The sequence below is a fragment of the Pinus tabuliformis genome, chromosome 6 (genome assembly GCF_031772625.1).
Source record: "Pinus tabuliformis cultivar Carrire ecotype Pingquan chromosome 6, CPIR1, whole genome shotgun sequence".
Classification (NCBI taxonomy): domain Eukaryota; kingdom Viridiplantae; phylum Streptophyta; class Pinopsida; order Pinales; family Pinaceae; genus Pinus; species Pinus tabuliformis.
The window spans coordinates 894,032,096-894,051,216 of NC_142292.1; the positions used below are offsets into that span (position 1 = coordinate 894,032,096).

Genomic DNA, 19,121 nt, shown 5'->3' on the forward strand with positions numbered 1-19,121 from the left:
ATAATCATCGACGAGTCTGAGTGGCTATGGTGCGCCATATACATAGATTCTGAACGCCACTGATAGCAATGAGCGATGGGTCCCAGATCCGAAACATAATATACCTCCGTTAATATGGCCATTGAGTCTGGAATATTCATGCGCCCTTTACATATAGCTTTGGGGTTTGGCTGATTAATGATTTGCAATGTGATGGAGGACATAATTGCATCGCTCTTATTCATTCATGATAATCCAGCCTTAGCCCTTTGATCAAGGCGAAGTGCGAAAATGGATGATTCATGTATGCTTTACGAAGCACTTCAGCTATAAAGAGTTATGAAGGCAAATGAGGTGCGATAGAGATTTTTGTGTGTTAAGTGCCTGAACGACCATTGTAAGGGTAGGGGCGATTATATATGTGGGCCTATTTTTGCAGAGACACTTATGAGGATTGAGAAAGGTCTGATGAGGGAACGAGAATGCAGGTTATAAATAAATTATGTTGCAGAGATATTTTCATGGGGAGGTCTTGACCATTAAGAATTGAAGTGTTAACCTGGCATAGAGTTAGAGTTTCTAAGATGAAAGTTGATCATTCAGGGTAGTGAAAAATCTAGCTTCAAGGGGACCCATTTAAAATTTTCTATTAGAGCATTTTTTAATAGGGTGATAGTTGTGGCCACAACAAATTGTGAACTGTTGGGCGAACCAGTTATCTCTATTTCCAAATAACATTCAGATCAATAAAACATCAAGGTGTTAAGATACACTCAAAATGAAAACTATATAGATGGACAAGCACGGGTTCCACTTAAACATTATTTCCTTCGGGAGGGATAGAGACAAATAGGTTCTACCTACTGATATGATTTTGACAGGCACTCTACAACGGTAGTATTATGGGGTTTATTGACCTTCCTTTACCTGTTTCCCACTTTCAAAAATCCCTTTGGGGCCATCATTGGTTTTTCCACACCTATTTAGGAGTGTACCTCAACGCTTTATTGCTCATCAAGCTTGATCTAGACCTGTTTATCTTGCACTTTATATGAGAACTTTCATGCTATATTTTCATTGATTGAATGGGGTGCAGTCATGGATCATGCCATATTTTTAAACCGCTTAGCAAGGTTAGGCTTGCTGTGTCAACCGGTACTCTGAACCCAGCAACAGTCCTTACTCTAACCGGCTTCCCAAACAACCTTTCCTTCCAGATTGGCACAAGGACTTGACATTTCATTCCTTTTAGATAAGCCTTCAAGTTTCAAGCACAAGGACTAGAGCACAATTGGATTTGCAACAGGGTATATGGCAGTGATCTTAGCTCATGAAAGGTGGCCTACTTGTGAGTAACAGGTATTGGAAAATGTAGTGTGGTGGACGGGACCAATGGAGAATGATTGTAAACCTTACAATCAAGTATAGGCTAGGTCTGAGTGGGATTTATTCAAAATGCAGCGTTCCTCCGTGCGAGTCCATCTGTAGTTACACATTTTGTTCTTAAAAAGAATGCCCCTACATGCTCCAGATATCTAGGTTATCAACAGATCTTACCCAGTTCTCAATAGATGTCAATAAGTGGCTTGGTCTAAATTTCACAGCTGATTTTCAAGTGCTCAAGGGCTGATAGAAAGTTTGTTTGATTTGTAGGGTAATGATGGATTCAGGAACAACAGGATCATCAACAAGTTAATGAGGAAGGGAAAGGCCGAGAGTGGTGAATGAGGGAAAATATGAAATGTAGAATGAGACTGTAGGACCACCATCATCTGGCTAAAAAGGAATGTAATTCAAAACAACAGGAAAATAGACTTTGCAGAAAAAAAAAAGAAAGGACAGAAATACAACTAAACTAACAACAGAATGAAATGAACTCTAACCTACTCAGGAGGTAACCACTAATGTGGTGGCTACTAGAAGTGTCTTTTGAGATGTTTGCTATTAATAGGAAGTTTTTTAGCTTCTCCCTGCAAGGTTTTCAATCTGTATGTTCCATGACCAATTTTTTCCACAACTTGGAATGGGCCCAACCATAAGCATTGAAACTTCATGTGCTCACCTTTTGGCTTACTCAACTTGCCCCAGTTTAGCACTAGCTTTCTGTTTCCTTAGGGATAATATCTTGATGCGTGCCTTATGTGGATTGATTTATTAATAGAAAATCCAGTCAACTTTAGAGATGAATGGTAAGGAGCATTATCAAGTATGTGAGCGTAAGGATGCCAGACCTGTTGATGATAGATTTCTCTATAACAGATAATACCTCATCCTCATTAACTTTTCGAAGCAGGATGGCTTTGGTCCATCTAGTGATGTGGTCAGTAATCTTGAGTATATACTTGCGCTCCTTTCATCGATGAATGTATTTTCGAATGCCTTTCCGCAATGTAGGAACTCCAGGGTTTGATTTCCACCTTCGAACACCTACCAGTTTGAGAAGTTATCAGGTACGGATGGTCTAAAAACTAATTCAACATAAAATTTATTCTTCTTCAATCTAAGATTAGATAAGAGTTTTGCAGCCATTACAGCTATCCGATGCGCATCTTGGTTTTTCCTTTGAGGTCGGTATGAGATATTAAAAGAATTAGAATTGTCAGTTAAGATCCATACCTCATGTTGGTACTTTACCAGGTGTGGTGAATTGTAGTATATCCTTTTCTTTACCCGGTCCACAATTATCAGTGAGTCACCAACTACAAGATTTTTCATTTTCATATCAATGGCCCTTTTCAGGTCCTACAACAATCCTTCGGATTTTTTCGTGTTGTTGGTGCATGGGAACTCCAAACAGCTAGCCATCAGATGCTGGTTCCCTTGTGGGTTGATGAGAATGTTTCCAGCGCCTGCACCTTTAAAGCAGTTAGATACATCAAAATAGAGTGTCCAAAATGTAGAAACTAATGTTACATCAATTGGACTACTATCTACGAAACTAATCCTATCATCTATTATAATACAAGATAGCTCATTAGTTGGATTGTGGGGGTGTTTAATTCTTTCTTCCAACTGTGTGTTTGTCAAAGCCTCCTTGACTGTTTCTGCATGGCATTCTCCAAAACAGGTTTCCATGGCATAAACATCAAAACTATAATTCCCAAGGATAGAGTTATAGAACATTACAGGTTCATTGGGGTTGTTTAGTTCTGTTACCACATATTTCATGTATCTTTCTCTATCAACTCTCAGCATATCACCTTTTCCCCTCTGAGGTAGCAAGAGATGGGACCAATTAGTTGAGAAATATCCATTGAGATTTGATGACCAGTCCCTACTAAGCAGCATTCCATAAGCCTCGGGTATGTCGACCACCACTATATCAATGACTTGTGTGTACTGTGGTTTAGCAGCCATCCGAATCAACACATCTTTTAATTCCCCAATTACTTTCACATTTGTTCTGTCCAATTGCATAATTTGAGTTCCAATTTTCTCGGGCACTGCCTGCAGTCTTTTAGCAACAGCGTAAGGCATAACAGTGGATGAGGCACCGGAATCTACCAGGAAATTGTGTACATTCATGTTGAAGATTTCAAACGTGATAAGGAACAGTGGAGTCATAGATTTTGATTTCCTCCCTATCATGGCTGCACTGACATCTTGGGGGTTTCGATTCGTTTTTGACAAAGTGGCTTCCATACCTGATGGTGTTTGGGTTGTACTAGAGGTACTGACAAGTCTGGACACTGGCTTCTTGGTTTGGCTGCTTGGGGTAGTGGGGGTTTTGCAATTCTGCTCATTCATAGCTTTCAGCAGCAAATCTCTCTGCTGTGTAAATTTTAACAAGTCGAAATATGTGATATTAGCCCTAGACTTCTTGAGATCATCCACAATATTGTAATCAATATTATAAACATGATATGGCAAAGTAAACATCCCTATTTTTCCATTCTTAGGTGGGAGTTTACCGTCTCGAGTAGCCTTTGTTGCAGTGGGAGATGCATTTTCTTTCTCTCGGTGACTTGCAATGGGGGTATTCTTGGATTGACCACCAGGTCTACTCTTCTCGACAGGAACTCTAGGTGTGGATGCTTTCACAGGGCAAACATCTTGCTTTGTTCAGTCTAAGGGCCTTGTCGCATCTGGGAGCGGCCCTTTACTTCGTGTGTGGATTTCATTAGCGTTGATTTCTGCAGTGTTATCCCCTTCGTCGTTATTCTCATTACTATGTAAATCCCACAGCACATTAATTTGGGTTTCCTCATCCAAGGGTTATTCTAATTGGTATCCTTCCTCGTCTTCTTGTTCTGCTTTGAGCTCCAGTATAGGTTCTTCTTTGTTGAGGAGCGATCCAATAAGAACCAGCTCTTCTATGTTCAGAGTCCCTTCATTAGGTGGAGCAGGCAATGCAAGTTGACCATGACCACCTTCTATTTTCTTCGGATAGAAAGGTTTGAAGGGTTTTCTGTTATTATAATCTCCTCCATTCCCACTTGTACTCTCTCCAGCATTTCTTTTCATATCGATCATTATGTTTTTTAGTTTCTTAATGACTCAATGCAAACCTTCCACATCTGTGGTATCCTTTTCTTTGGTCCTAGCCACTTTGTTGCCACTCCCACTACTCTTCTTTGATGATTGAGAGGCATTCTTCACTTCAGTTGTATAATGACATGCTGTGAGGCTGATCATTTCATTTTCCACTTTCACCGCTTCATCGATAGCACCTTGTAAGGTTTGCACATTACTCCTTTTAACCCACATCATTGTAGGGACAAGGAGAGTAGAGATATAGAATTCCATTAGCACCTCTTCAGTAGGTCTAGCGGTGGTTGGGATTCTATTGAACAAGGTGTTGAACCGAATGTTAAAATCCTTAACCTTCTCCTTGGTTTCCATTTTTCAGACGGGATAATTCTAAAACTAAGGCCGCAGGTGTTTTGTCATCACCAAACTTGTCTAAAAAGGCCTGCTGAAAAGCATCCCAAGAGGTGATTGACCCTATTCTCAAGCTGAGATACCATGTGGAGGTTGCACCAGTCAAAGTAAAATAGAATAGGTGGCACACCACATCTTCATTGGCGACCCCCAACCTACGCAAGGCTAGGAAGAAAGAGTGAATATGGTTATCAGTGGTATCTCCTCACTCAGGGTAGAAATTAGGTAACAGTCTTTCTGCATTTTTCGGTAAGGGATGTTGCTGCCCAGGTACCACTACAGATCCTGTACAAGCTAGGGAGAGAGTGCTCCCGGAGGAGGTGGGGGTTGATTCCCACCCAGAGAAGGAGGTGGAGGCTGATTCCCACCTGGAGGAGGAACGTTGGCCATATTATGGACAGATAAGTTTTGGTTGGAGGTTTCTCCGTTAGGATTCTCAAAATCAAGTGAGGAGTTACCTTTAGAAGGGGAATCCTCAGGAATTTCCTCTCAAGGGGTGTCGATACTTTTAAGGATTCTAGCACAATATCTTCGAGAGAAGTGGATGCAGATATATCTTCGCTCAGGGTAAAGAACCTTGGCTTTCTCTTAGTTGTGGGAGGTGAAGAGTGAAAGATGGGAAGCTAAGAGAGGGAACAAGCATCAACCTGAGTAAGCGTTCTGACTGGTTGTTCCTGAGTGACAGGATACTCCCACAGTCTCTCTTCCTTGGGTGACCTAGAAACAAGACTTAGAGGGGTCTCTTTTTCTTAGAAAGGAGGCTCTTTCAAATGGGTGGAGTGGTCTTTTCGGCCTCTACGATCCATACATTAATCCTTTTGAATCCATGCGTGGCACTTATGGATGAAATTTTGAAAAGCTAGAGACAGCAGTTTAGGCCCTCCTTCTAGTGCCAATTTGTTGACACAACAAATTGTTCGCTATGCCAACAAGGGGAACTAACCCGATTGTAGGCCGCAATTAGACCTACTTTCGTTGGGAATGGCTCGCTCTGACGGGTTTTAAGGGATCTCGTAAACTGTTTAGACATGTTGAAAGATTTCTTCTTGGAGGAAGACTTCGATTATATCAACAAAATAATACAGTTAACCTTTATGTGTTGAATCCTATCTATACTACTTCTAACTACTCTAATCCAGTCCTAGGTATCATAATCTATCCTGCAGGAGCATAATACAGAGGTTTAAACATCATATATATGTTCGTTAGGAGCATGATAGAGAAGGTTAAACATCATGCATATATTCAAGTCAAAATGAATCAATCACTGAATTCACAGCTGGACAAGACTGTATTAAAGCTAAATTGCAATCCAATCACTCATATAAGAATCCACATTCTTTTATGAAATTAAAACTTGCAACTGATGTTTAACTTAGTTTCAAATCAAAGACCATTCACAAGTTAACCATGAAACTGAATCACATTCAATTTAACAAGACTAATAGTGAATTGTAAGTCATCAATATGCATAAATACAAATCACATTTACATTCATGCCAGTAACAACACTCTGATCCAAAACAATACAATGAGTCTGAAACTATAGCTCCTGCTTGAATAAAACAATCCCCTTTATTCACAATAAATCAAAATTGTTCTTCTCCAGGCCAAAAAGCCCTTCTCCTTTCTTTGGAGGTAATACTTATGCGGCCTTGAACGACCCTCAGCCTTCCATGACCTTTCAACTCCCTCTTGTCATTACACAAATCAATATGTACAGATGCGAAAGGTTGGTGAAATTGCCGACAAGCTGAGGTCACCCTTGGTGGAGCATTCTCCTTCCCGGGGAAATGGATGGATCTCCTTGGAACAAGGGAGGACTGTGTATCATTTCTTAGCACCCGTGAGGAGTGGATATCATTCTCTATCTTTCTTTGAAAGAAATTGAAGATGCTCCCAGCATCCCCACATCTGGCATGCTTTGTAATGTATCTTGTGATGATGACATATTTTTGGATTAGTGTTGTCCTTAATGATTCCTCAGAACTGCAGGAGCACCTTCATTATGCACTATGGCAGTCCCTCTCCCCTTTAGCAAAGTGTGTTTTGCAATACCGACACTGGTGGCGCAGAGGTGTCATCCTGACATACAACGCCTTCTTCTGTGGCCAGATCCACTAAAACTCACCTGCAGAGATAATTCCTATTAGTTGTGATTATAAAATATGATAGAAATGATCAAGAATAGCTCTTGCCATCATCGACACTTCAAAAATGATAAGGCACTGCGAAATCAAAAGGAGCTATCGTGAAAGAAAATGGCCCTTGGTTTAGCCAAAAATCGTGCCATGAACGCATTGCAATGGCACATCCCGATGGCACATTACACAGAACATCACCCCTATCAGATTTCCTTTGAAAAAGCCTTGCCCTCAATATCTTTACAAAACAAAGAAATACACAGGAAAACCCGAGTCCGATCGTTAGGCTGGACTTGAAATATTATATGCCCAGATTCACAATTGTCGGCGGGTCCGGCAGGCAGAGGCGTGCTATATATAAAAGCTTTGGGACAAGGCTAATAGTGATGCACGATATAGCCCGGATCCGAAACATAATATACCTATGTTAATATAGCTGTTGGGTCTGGAATATTCATGCGCCCTTTACATATAGCTTTGGGGCTTGGCCAATGATCTGAATGCGGAAATTACCAAGATATTTTCTAGTTCTTGTATAAAATGGAATGCAAGCGTTATGTAAACAGTTATTCATTTATGTGATTTCAATGTTAGACATGAAATGATTTTAAGTATAAATCTATGAATGTTTAGATTTAACTAATTCTACGTCAATCACATAATAATACCATAATACCAAAAGTTTGTTACGGAGTTCATCCCTCATGGACTACGTCTTCGGGTCCGCCTCAGAAATGCGCATCCACTGTATTCCTTAAGCCAAGAGAAATATTGCTTAAAATGAATCATCAGTTGCACTACTGATGTTGCAGATATGGATCATCTCCTGAAAAGGCTTACTTGAATACAGATTCTTATCCTTCAACAACTGAGAAAGGATGAGGATGAATTCCACACTATTACTGAAGAACTAAAGCTTGATGGACCTTTGACTGTATGGTGGCTGAATAGAGTTTGAAAAGTCGAAGTGGATCTCGTCAATCATCAATGTACTTCGACACTGAAACTATGCAAGTAGGATGTCCTTTGCTCCTTCAATAACCTGCAAAAAGAAACTCTCCACCAATTATTTGATATGTTCTCAAGAATGTTCACTTCATCTTGAAGTGGAGAACACTATCTCCTTTCCTCTCAAGTCACTCCTCCTTTTTCCTTAATGATCACACATGCCTTTTTAAAGCTTCCAAGTACATTCGAGGTCTTCAAAAATGGATTGGTATGTTTTGACTGATCTTTGGGATTGGATTTGATCTCAGCCTCCTCATGCAATGCCACCTAAGTATAGGATCCCATCGTCATTGCATTAAAATCCTTTACAAATCATTTAAAAACCCAAAATAGACATTGGATAAGCACTAAACCGCTAATGGCTAGGCTAACCGAGCAGAGGTTGATGATAACGCATGTGAATGCAGTTAACTGGCACTCTCCTCGGCTAACAGTGCGGTTCACTCCGACGGTCACAGAAACAGTTTCGACTAACGGTTGTCATGTGATGACTGTTCCCCGACAGTTGTAATCTCCGCTAACTGTGTGGTCTACAAACCCGCAACTAACCTTCAAACTCTGCGCTGTTCACATTCAATCGTCTTCTAGGCAATTTCCAAGCCCGATGGCTTACCATGACTGCTAACCTCAAAACTGCTCACATGCCGACTGTTTATCCCGTGGTTCCGATGCAGTTTAGGCACCCACGGTTACCATAACCAGAACCTTACTGCCTGTTCACATGACTTACAACCCCGACGTGTTGACTATCACGGTTAGGGACTGTGATTTGTATTTTATAAAGTTTTGTAATGTTGTTTTAACATTAGGTCGAGGGTTTAAATAGCAATAGTTTTTAATGTATTAATTTAATACATAAATGAATGTATTGCATTAGGATGAGGGTCCGATAGGTGGATAGAACTTAGGTTTGAAACTCGAACCTAAATGACCCCTTTTCAACATATGATAGATTTTATACCCCCCTACATGGTTTTTTAGCCTAGGTAGATTTGCATTTGACACCTAGGGTTTGTTCTTAGGATTTTGATTTAGAACTGGACCTTAATTCTAGGATTTTAGTCCTTTTACCTTAGGATTTCTTATCCTTTAAGGTTTACAAACTAGACTTTAGACATTTGACATTCTTAACATTTTTAAGTCATTACAATCATAACAGGTTGATATGATGACGTCTTTCTCTAACACGATGTTGATGTCGATAATGATGTCAATACTGATGTCAAATTGATGTCAAACTGACGTCTATACTGATGTCGAACTGATGTCGATACTGATGTCGAACTGATGTCGATATTGATGTCAATACTGATGTCGAATTGATGTCGATATGTATATCCATACTGATGTCTAACATTAAAACTTAAGTCGACGACCATCTTGGTCGAAAACATTTGTTTTATCACATTATCGATAATTACTTATTTCAAAATGACCATCTTGGACATTTGGTAATTTCAATGAAAATTTTGAGAATCCGAAATTGGATTAGCCAATTAGCAATTCGCGATGCGATGGAGGACTTAATCGCATCGCTCTTATTCATTCATGATAAACCAGCCTTCGCCCTTTGATCAAGGCAAAGTGCAACGAGCGAAAATGGATGATTCACGTATGCTTTGAAGAACATTTCGGCTATAAAGAGTTATGAAGGAAAATGAGGTGCGATAGAGGGTTTTGTGCATTAAGTGCCCAAACGGCCATAGTAAGGGTAGGGGCGATTATATATGTGGGCCTATTTTGCCAGAGACACTTATGAGAATTGAGAAAGGTCCGATGAGGGAACGAGAGTGCAGGTTATAAATAAATCATGCTGCAGAGATATTTTCAAGGGGAGGTCTTGACCATTAAGAATTGAAGGGTTAACCCGACATAGAGTTAGAGTTTCTGAGATGAAAGCAGATCATTCGGGGAAGTGAAAAATCCAGCTTCATGGGGACCATTTAAAATTTTCTATCAGAACATGCTTTAATAGGGTGGTAGTTGTGGCCACAATAGATCCATAACTGAGAAAATTTGATCCCAATTTTGGGTCACTGAATTTGAACAAACGAGAACGGTGAACAGACATATTTTTTCAAGGGAAAAATCGATTTAACTTTGCTTCAAATGTCTATTGAACAAATGAACAATCACAGAACCCGAAATAATTCTTTTTTTTTTTTTTGAATATTACTTGAGTATTTTTTTTTTTCAGTTTTCCACTCTCACATTAGAAGTATATTCAACACGCCATAAGTCAAATATGAAGAGTCCATCTCAAAATCTATTTCGAAGTAAGCCTACTCTGCCACAAGTTAGATATAATAATTTTATAAATTAAAGAATCTATTTTAAAGTTTATATTTTGATCTTTATCACAAAAATGGATCATCCAATTATCTTCGATTCTGAAGAGGAAACCATCCAAATATAAATGGTTGTATAAATTTGATACCATCCAAATATAAATGGTTGTATAAATTTGATTTTTTTTCTTGGAGAAAATTGGTATTTGCACTATATACAATAATTACGGTTACTAAAAATCATAAATATCATATAGCCCTCTTGTTAAGGAAAACTCCTCTCCATTAAATATGATAACGGACTCATAATTGATCCATCGTACAAAGCAAGGTGATCCACGATTATTAAATGAGAATAAAGTAATATAAATAATAAGTTAATGCATAATACTTAAAATTTAAGATGTTCAGTTAATTAATCCGATATGTAAATGTTTACGTAATTAATCCCATAGTGGAGTCAGAGATTAAAAATTGCAACGTCCAGCATCCACCGCATTTGAGTGAGATTGAGTGGTCTTGTAAGTGTAAGTGATTGTCCCTCCTCTGTTTTTAGCAATGTCCCTTCGTTTTTGTTTATTAACCGCCTTGGACTTTCCCGCACTGTTTTCCTCGATTTTCTCAGTGTTAAATCAATCACAGAAGAAGGCTATATTTGTTTGAACATTTAGAGTTATATTGTGATATCGCAATTTCTCGGAAATCATTATAGTAATGGTGATGTATATTCAGATTCCGTGACAGTATATACTATTTGTTTGAACATTTAGAGTTATATTGTGATATCGCAATTTCTCGGAAATCATTATAGTGATGGTGATGTATATTCAGATTCCGTGACAATATATACTATAAATAAACAAAGGGGACATCATCCCATGGCGGATCCTATTTCCACCTCCATAGCAAAGTTAATGCTATGGAGGTAACCCTCTGACAGCCGCAGAAAGCGTGGTTGACGTCATTCATCCTCGACCATGCATCATGGCCCGCATCCCTCTCCGGCTGCCCGATCCGCCCTCGCGCTTCCCCACTAAACTGAATTGAAATGACTACTACGGTCTCTGACAGATCGGTGACTGTACCGTGCTTCACATCCACGCCTGCATATTAGTCGCGCTTCCTGTCATTTGAATTTTAAATTTGCTGTCCCGCCCTGTTCTGAAATCAGTTGTCCCGCCTTTTTATCATATAATTGTTTTGATGCATGCTCTTTCATCTAAACGTCCCCTGATACCGCGGATGCGCTGAACAATATCATGGGCAGCATCTTTGGATGCAGGTTCGAATCAATATGCTCGTTGTGCCCGCCTGGTGCCGTTTGTGAGAGCTTTCATTAGCAATATCATCGAAGAGCACCGTCATGTAGAGCAGGCTAGGGAAACCAATGATCAATCTGATTTTGTTGATGTTCTACCGTCGTTACATGGAGAAGATAAGGTGGATGAGGATGATATGATCGTTGTTCTCTGGTGCGTATACACGCTCTACCCACTTTAATTTCTTGGATGCAAGAAGCTTGTTTCCGGTTTCTTAATGTTTCATTTGTTCTTTCATGACAGGCAACATCACTGCCCTGATACTCTTCTTAGTTCCTTTGTGAGTTTTCCCAACTTATGTAGTCATTTAATGAGGAAACATATTGATGCATATATAATTCGTAATTGTTTATGATCCTATTGGTACTTTGCAAAATTACTTTCTGGAAGATTATTAAAAACAAATCGACAGAACAGTTCTCTGGATTTCCGTATGTTTCCACGCTTTTGAATTGCTTGCTTTCTGCATGGTATGGCATGCCGTTTGTATCATCCAATAACCTTCTAGTGAGCACGGTTAACGGAACTGGGGCCGTCATAGAATTCTTCTACGCAGTTGTGTTCATCTGCTATATTCGCGACAAGAAATACAGGGTAAGTATAGTATTGATTAATAAATTTGTTTCTGAGCAGGGTGATGCCCATTTGAATGACGGTGGATGAAACAGGGGAAGATATTTGGCCTTCTGGTAGCTGTTCTCAGTTTTTTTGCAATGGTTGTCCTGGTATCGCTCTTGGCAATGCACGGAAAAGTTAGGAGGTTATTTTGCGGCTTCGTTTGCGCCATCTTCTCCATCTGCATGTACGGGTCTCCTCTGTCAGTAATGGTAAATCTCTCTACTTCCTCTTTAGCAAAACCAATTTTCAGTGAGCATTGTTTAAGTCAGCATAACGGTCAAGAGAATGCGGTTTTTTTCAACAATTTACATTTATGCCTTATTATGATATGTGAAGTGACCTGAAGCGCGATTTCGATGATGTGCAGAGGTTGGTGATTAAGACGAAGAGCGTAAAGTATATGCCGTTCTTCCTGTCTCTCTTTGTATTCCTATGCGGCACCTCCTGGTTCATATTCGGCCTCTTGGGAAACGATCCATTCGTTTATGTACGTTTAACAATACTTACCATAGATGATAAATATATTTGCACGACAATTATAAACATTCACCTTTTGGGTAACTTAGATAAAAAAAATTATGTTTCATGATTGAATAACCTTCATCATAAAGATCTTTTACAGAAGTAAAAATTGTATAACAAAATAAAATAGGTAAGTATTCAAATTACTTGTCCGAGAACATCATTAAACATGACTGCATAGCATGATCGAAATCAAAGCTGTAGATATAATACTTTTAATTCAGTGTATTATCCTTTAAAATCTACAAGTAACAAAGAATAAAGTAAATATTTTTAAGCATTACACGTTCAGTTCTCTATTATATGCCTTTACCTGCAATCTTTACCGTTGCAACCTAAAATCCTTATAAAACCCGAATTTGGGTAACTCTATTCTAGTGTAACTCTATGTTAGCGCTGTATTTATGAGATGGAGGTGTTAAATTTTTCAATGGTTTTATGGATCCACAGGTACCAAATGGGTCTGGAAGTTTCCTCGGAGCATTGCAGTTGATTCTGTATGTTATTTACAAAGACTGGAAGAATACGAACAACGACAGTGCTACATCGTCTCCTCCTCCAGAAAAAGAGGCAAAGCTACAGGACGTTTATCAAATGAGCCAAGTGGAAAAGGAACAAGGCCGCGTTGATCAAATGAGCCAAGTTGAAAAGGGATATGTTTTTAAATGAGCGAAGTGGAAAAGGGATTTTATGGGCAGGCAAAAGCTTATACTATGGAATGGACATTAAACGTGAATGGAATGGAAATTAAAGTGTAGTATTAAGCAACGAGGAGAATGGAATGGAAATTAAAGTGCAGTAATAAGAAATGATGTTCAACAACATATTTTGTTGTGAAATAATTTTTACATCTATGTTATAGATGTGTGTAACATAGGTGTGTATTACGAGTTGGTTGTTAATGGTTGAGAGTTTTTATTGGATTTACTCTGTCATCTACTTTTATTTATGTAACTATGCTTTTATCAATAAACCAATAAAGTATAGTGTGATTGGTCTTTGGTGTGTAACTATGTTTGTTTTTGGTAGTTTTTTATGTTTGTCTTTGGTAGTTTTTCCAAATTGGTATCAGAGTTAGTTCCACCATGAGAGGCTATAATTATGCAAATTCTACAAGTTTAAATCATTATATATGAGATAGTGCAGGAAGGTGATTGTGTATTTTTCATGTGTTTATATTTTTGTGTGCATGTGTGTTGTTCTACTATTTAATTGAAGAAGCAATCATTGCCTTATTGTGATTTGATGTGGATATAGTCAAGTTGCCACTAGTGACGAATCCATTAGTGGAATTGTTGAACCCATACCAGATCAGATGTGATATCCAGAGCTAAATAGGGAACATCATCGTTATTATTTTGTGGTGTGGGTTCCAGTTTTCCTATGTTGCAATATGTCACTATTATTATTGAAGTGTGTAATGATGAACTGAAAGTTATTATTGAATAAAGTAACATAGTTTGTATTGAATAAAGTAACATAGTTTGAGTTAGTGGTTATGTTATTTTGTTCCAATAAAACATATCACTAATTTGGTTATGTTTATATTCCATTATATGTGGGTGGTCAAATTGTTTTTTAAATGCTTCAAGATTAACAATTATCATTTATCTTTGTGTGTATGTTAAAAATAGTCAAGTTGTATGATTGACTTCTCAATATACAAAATACCAAAACCATTTAACTATATAACTATCAAAATTGTAATTATCTTTTTGTGTATGTTAAAAATTGTCAAGTTGTATGATTGACTTCTCAATATACACACTACCCAAACTATTTAATTATATAACTATGAAAATTGCAATTCAATGCATTTTGATAGATAGAAGTAAGTCCATACAGTGATTCAATAACAAATTATTTTTCTTTGTAGTCAAGAGCCTTTGGTCGTACAAGTATGTCAATGATGGTCACAAGCTGTTAAATTAGTCAAGTGATATGCTTGAAGTTTTGGCGGAGAGAGAGGGTAGTATGTGAGGCTCCACTGTGGGTGTAGGTGTTAATGAAGATCAACAAAACAAACATCAATATTGCTATTGTAATTTGTGATTTTAATATTTGACATGTAAACATTAAGGGAAGGGCTTGGAAGTAATAGTTCCATGTGTATTACATGTGTGTTACACATTGTTAATTGTTGTGAGCTTTTAGGTTAGCTATTTTTAGTAATTATGATCAGTGATCTATTTTGATATATGTAACTATTGATTAATTAATAAAATATAGTGTTACTTTTGTTTGGTGTATAACTATGTCTTCTTTGTTCTTTTTTAAATGTTCCTTCAATTATTATTCCATTGGAGGTTAGTGAGTGCAAAATTTCCTAATAGAAGATATGTGTGAATCTTTGTTTGGGTTCTAACACCTTTGCTCTTCAAGGTGGATAAAATATCATTCTTGTAATGCAATGCAATTCATCATTATTAAATAAGTTTTACGGAGTTGTATGAGTCCAATTAATGTGAAGAGGGCTTATTAGAAAGTTTTTCCCCATTGATAAAAGTGGTATATATAGAGATATAAAAATTGTAAAAGATATCTTTTGGAATAAATTTTAAACTAAATTTTGTACAGTCATAGAGGCAGTTGTGCACAATGATTCCATATTAATGGAAGCATATTGTTCTCGCTCATATGGCCATTGTATTCCCTACACTAATTACTTTAGAAGAACACCAAGATAACAATTGTTTTCTCACTCCCAATATTTCTATTGGGTATCATACAAGTGATACAAGTGGTACCAAATTAAATTTTTATACCAGTAGTACAAATGGTATGAGAGCAAGTGGTACAAGTGGTGCGTGTAGATCTGAAGGGGTTAGTCCCTCTTGTGAGTAGGTCCTTATAAACATTGATGTAATCAAAGCTGGGGCTTCTGATTTACATCATAATAAAAATAAGCTTTGTGTTTTTCTCTAGGATTCGTTTCCAAGTAAAATCACTATGTACATTTGTCATGTGAATAAGGTCTTGCTATTTGCCAATTTTATTAGATTGAATGATTTGTTAAAGGAGTGTACAATTTGTAAAATATTGATTCATGCCCCCACCTCCCTTGGTATATCCTAATTCCCAATAATTTTCTAGTATTCTCGTTCTTAGATCCATTCACAATGATCAAGCTTTGGACTTGCTAGAAATAGAACCAAATCCAATTTGTGGTTCAAAATGAACAAATTGTATTCCTCATTCATTGTTGCTTCCAAGTTGGGATTTCTTTTATCCTCTTCATAAAATTGAGGATCAAAAGATAATATGACATAATAATACAAGGGCATGCATGGTTCCGTTGCTATAAGTGCATGTTGAATTTCTTCCACTTAATATATTTTGGAAAGATAATCTAACAAATTACTGTGATGCACCCGTTCTATGTCAATGGTGGTGGTGAATCTGAATCTTCTACTACTTGCTCAATAGGTTTGGAATTTTCATTTCAAGTGTAAGAAGAATCATAATCTTGAATACTGGCATATGGAAGTGGTGGAGGTTATGGAGCAGGTTCCTATGGAGTTGCATGTAGAGGATCTTCTTCAAACTTTATAGTTTTTTGTGGACATATCTAACAACCTACCTCGTTTGAATCCTTCTGAATATCCAACGAACATGTACTCCTTACTCTGTGGCTCTAAATAGTTTCACCTATCCAATGATATTTAATCCCATTCTCATGATCCAAGGATATGGAGATGGGTGACTTCCGATCTCTTAGTGCAGCATGACTCATAAGGAGTTTTGTGTTTCGTGGATTCATGTGGTACTTTGTTCTAGATGTAAGAAACATAGTTGATTATTTTAGACCATAACTTTGAAGGTAATGAGTTTGCATGCATCATGCAGTTGGTAATTTCTTTTAGTCTCCTATTCTTCCTTTATACCACATCATATTGATTGTATGACACTATGTGTTGTAACTAGATAACTCCATCTGAACAAAGCCTTTCCATGCCTTTGTTCACATACTCCCCCCTATTCTCTATGTGCAACATTTTGATGCCTTTCCTATTTTTTCTACATGTGGTTTAATGTCCTGGAAAAGTTCAAAGACCTCTAACTTGGATTTAATAAAATAGACCCAAATTTAACGTTACTAGTTGTCTATGAACGTAAGAGACTACCTCACCTTTTATCATAGATGGTTTAGGAAAATATCTAGTGATATCATTTTGCATGAGATTAAGGGTTGATGATGGCCTTCTTGCATTTCCTTTCTTCAAATATCCTCTAGATGTTTTCCCATAATATAGCCATGGAAAAATCCTTCAAAAGATTGAATGTTGGGAATCCTTGTAACCATTCCTTCTCTATTAATTTGTTGTAGGTACTTGTAGTTCAAGTGTCGAAAAATTGCGTGTCCCAATGGACTCTCTTTGTTTGCATGTGTTACTAACATAATCTAAGAAGATTCGGAAGCAAAATGAAAAGGAATAAAACCTTGCGGAAAGGTCTACTTTACCTAGAATAACTATAGAGCCATTTGTCATCTTACAAATCCTAACAGTCTCAGGTGTAAATTCTACTGGCTTTCCTCTACAAAAATTCATTGTCTGGTAGACTCATAGTATGAGTATGGATTAAATAGGTCATCAAAGAAACCATTATCCCTATCTACTCTTCTTTTTCCACGTACTTTGATAAGGGTATTATCTCCCATAAATATGGGAGGACCAGAAATGTTTCCATGGTCAAAAAGGAATCTCTTAAGGTATCCATATGGTGTGGTTCCACACTGTGAATAATTTAAGAATAATTGATCTAAACTTAAACATGAACAAAAAAACTTACACATATAATCATAAACGGAGAGATGCAATAGAAAAAACCTTCATTTCATTAATAGAAGAATACTCAACTATGCTTATAAACATAATGGAAATAAGATAGTGTTGGCTATGTGGGGCTTGACCTAGGTTCAGATGTGATTTTAGCCAAGCAAATCCCTGTACCACTAGCCCTTTCTGCAACAGTCTATGGAATGCGGACTGAGGTCTCACTCGAAGCAGTATGGGAGGGTGCTAGAACAAAGTTTCGGCACCGTGGGGATGTCTGGTAGGTGGCGATAGGGATGCAATCAAACTTCCATGCTTATTGGACACGACCATGTTGCTTCCTGTGTTATTACCTTCATGTAGCTCTAGCCGCAGCACGACCTGTGTTAGTTACGCAAGTCTTCCTTAATTAAGTTCTAATTGCTAATTAATTAGAATTTTGTCATACATAAGCATTCATACCAGTGTTTATCAAGTGTAGACATATAAATAACTAGATAACAATAATGCATAACATCAAAATATAGATCCATGAACAGATGGAATGTACTTTGAATCAAGCTTATCTTTATTAATAATATTTTTCATGTTCAATTCAATTACAGACCCAACTACGCCCTACGCACTTAGCTATAGGGGTCTGCGCACTGAGCTGTAGACTCTACTAGGCCTCTGTGCACTGAGCTGCAGAGCCTCTTCCTACTGCTGCGACCCAATACGCTTCAACTTCCCTTCATTCTATAACCATGCCTTCGCATCTATCTATTAGTTGCTTGCCAAAAAACTATCTTTACACTTAGAGCTTCTCTCTATTTATAAAATCCCATGGTCCGCGGACCATGGGTAGGTCGACACAACTTTACATTATTTTACAATTCTTAGGACGGACAACCCTATGACTCATCCTAGACTTTTGCACTCCGCGCCCACACTTTACGGAGTCTTATATTATAATTGACCAAAACTCAGGCTTTAAGCCCCAAAACCTACTGTGGGGGATCCCATGCCCAACAGGGCCCCAACACAATCATCGTGACTCATCCCTAGTCACTCTGTTGGTGCATCAATCTTTCTGTGAAGTCCATCCAGCAAGTCTCGCAGAACATGTGTGTCCATGGTAAACTATTCTGCTATCTGTTGTACTTGTTTCACATGTATCTCTAAACCTTTGTGAGTAGGGTCACATTCCTATCTAACCGCATAGAGTTCATGCATTTGTTCTAGCATGTCTTCAATGGTAGCTGTAATTGTAAAAGCTTCATCAATCCATGGTTGGATGCATGCTTTAAGCAGGGCTTCTTTTTGTTGCCCGACGTCTAATTGGTCCTTCAGTGCCCTTGCCTATAGTAGTTTGGCGAGTCGTTGAGTAAGGACAACCGTCTGCATGGTCTGGCGGATACTGTCGTACTCTTGTTGCAACTCACTCACCTCTGTCTCTAGGCGTTGTAGTTTTGGATCTTCCTGCAGTTATGTAAGCATGGTTAGTGCTTGATCCAACATACCGATGCAATCCTGTGTCGCCTGGCCAATTTGATCCAACCCCGTCTAGATAGCATAGGCATGTTGCTCTCTGACTTTTGGGGGCGT

General features: G+C 38.1%; 1 protein-coding gene across 1 annotated transcript; it reads left to right on the top strand.

The window, feature by feature from the left end:
* Positions 1-11,970: 11,970 nt before the first annotated feature.
* On the top strand, positions 11,971-13,600 carry LOC149261799 (bidirectional sugar transporter SWEET1a-like). The gene is made up of 4 exons (XM_089371177.1): positions 11,971-12,213; positions 12,288-12,446; positions 12,605-12,724; positions 13,210-13,600. The coding sequence occupies exons 1-4, from the start codon at positions 11,971-11,973 to the stop codon at positions 13,426-13,428; spliced, it is 741 nt and encodes a 246-aa protein (XP_089227303.1). The 3' UTR covers positions 13,429-13,600.
* Positions 13,601-19,121: the final 5,521 nt, after the last annotated feature.

Excerpts from the sequence above, each read along its gene's own strand:
- LOC149261799 (XM_089371177.1), top strand. The coding sequence starts at position 11,971 with ATGATCCTATTGGTACTTTGCAAAATTACTTTCTGGAAGATTATTAAA. Across the intron at positions 12,214-12,287 it reads TTCGCGACAAGAAATACAGG|GGGAAGATATTTGGCCTTCT; the intron begins GTAAGTATAGTA and ends TGGATGAAACAG. Across the intron at positions 12,725-13,209 it reads GAAACGATCCATTCGTTTAT|GTACCAAATGGGTCTGGAAG; the intron begins GTACGTTTAACA and ends ATGGATCCACAG.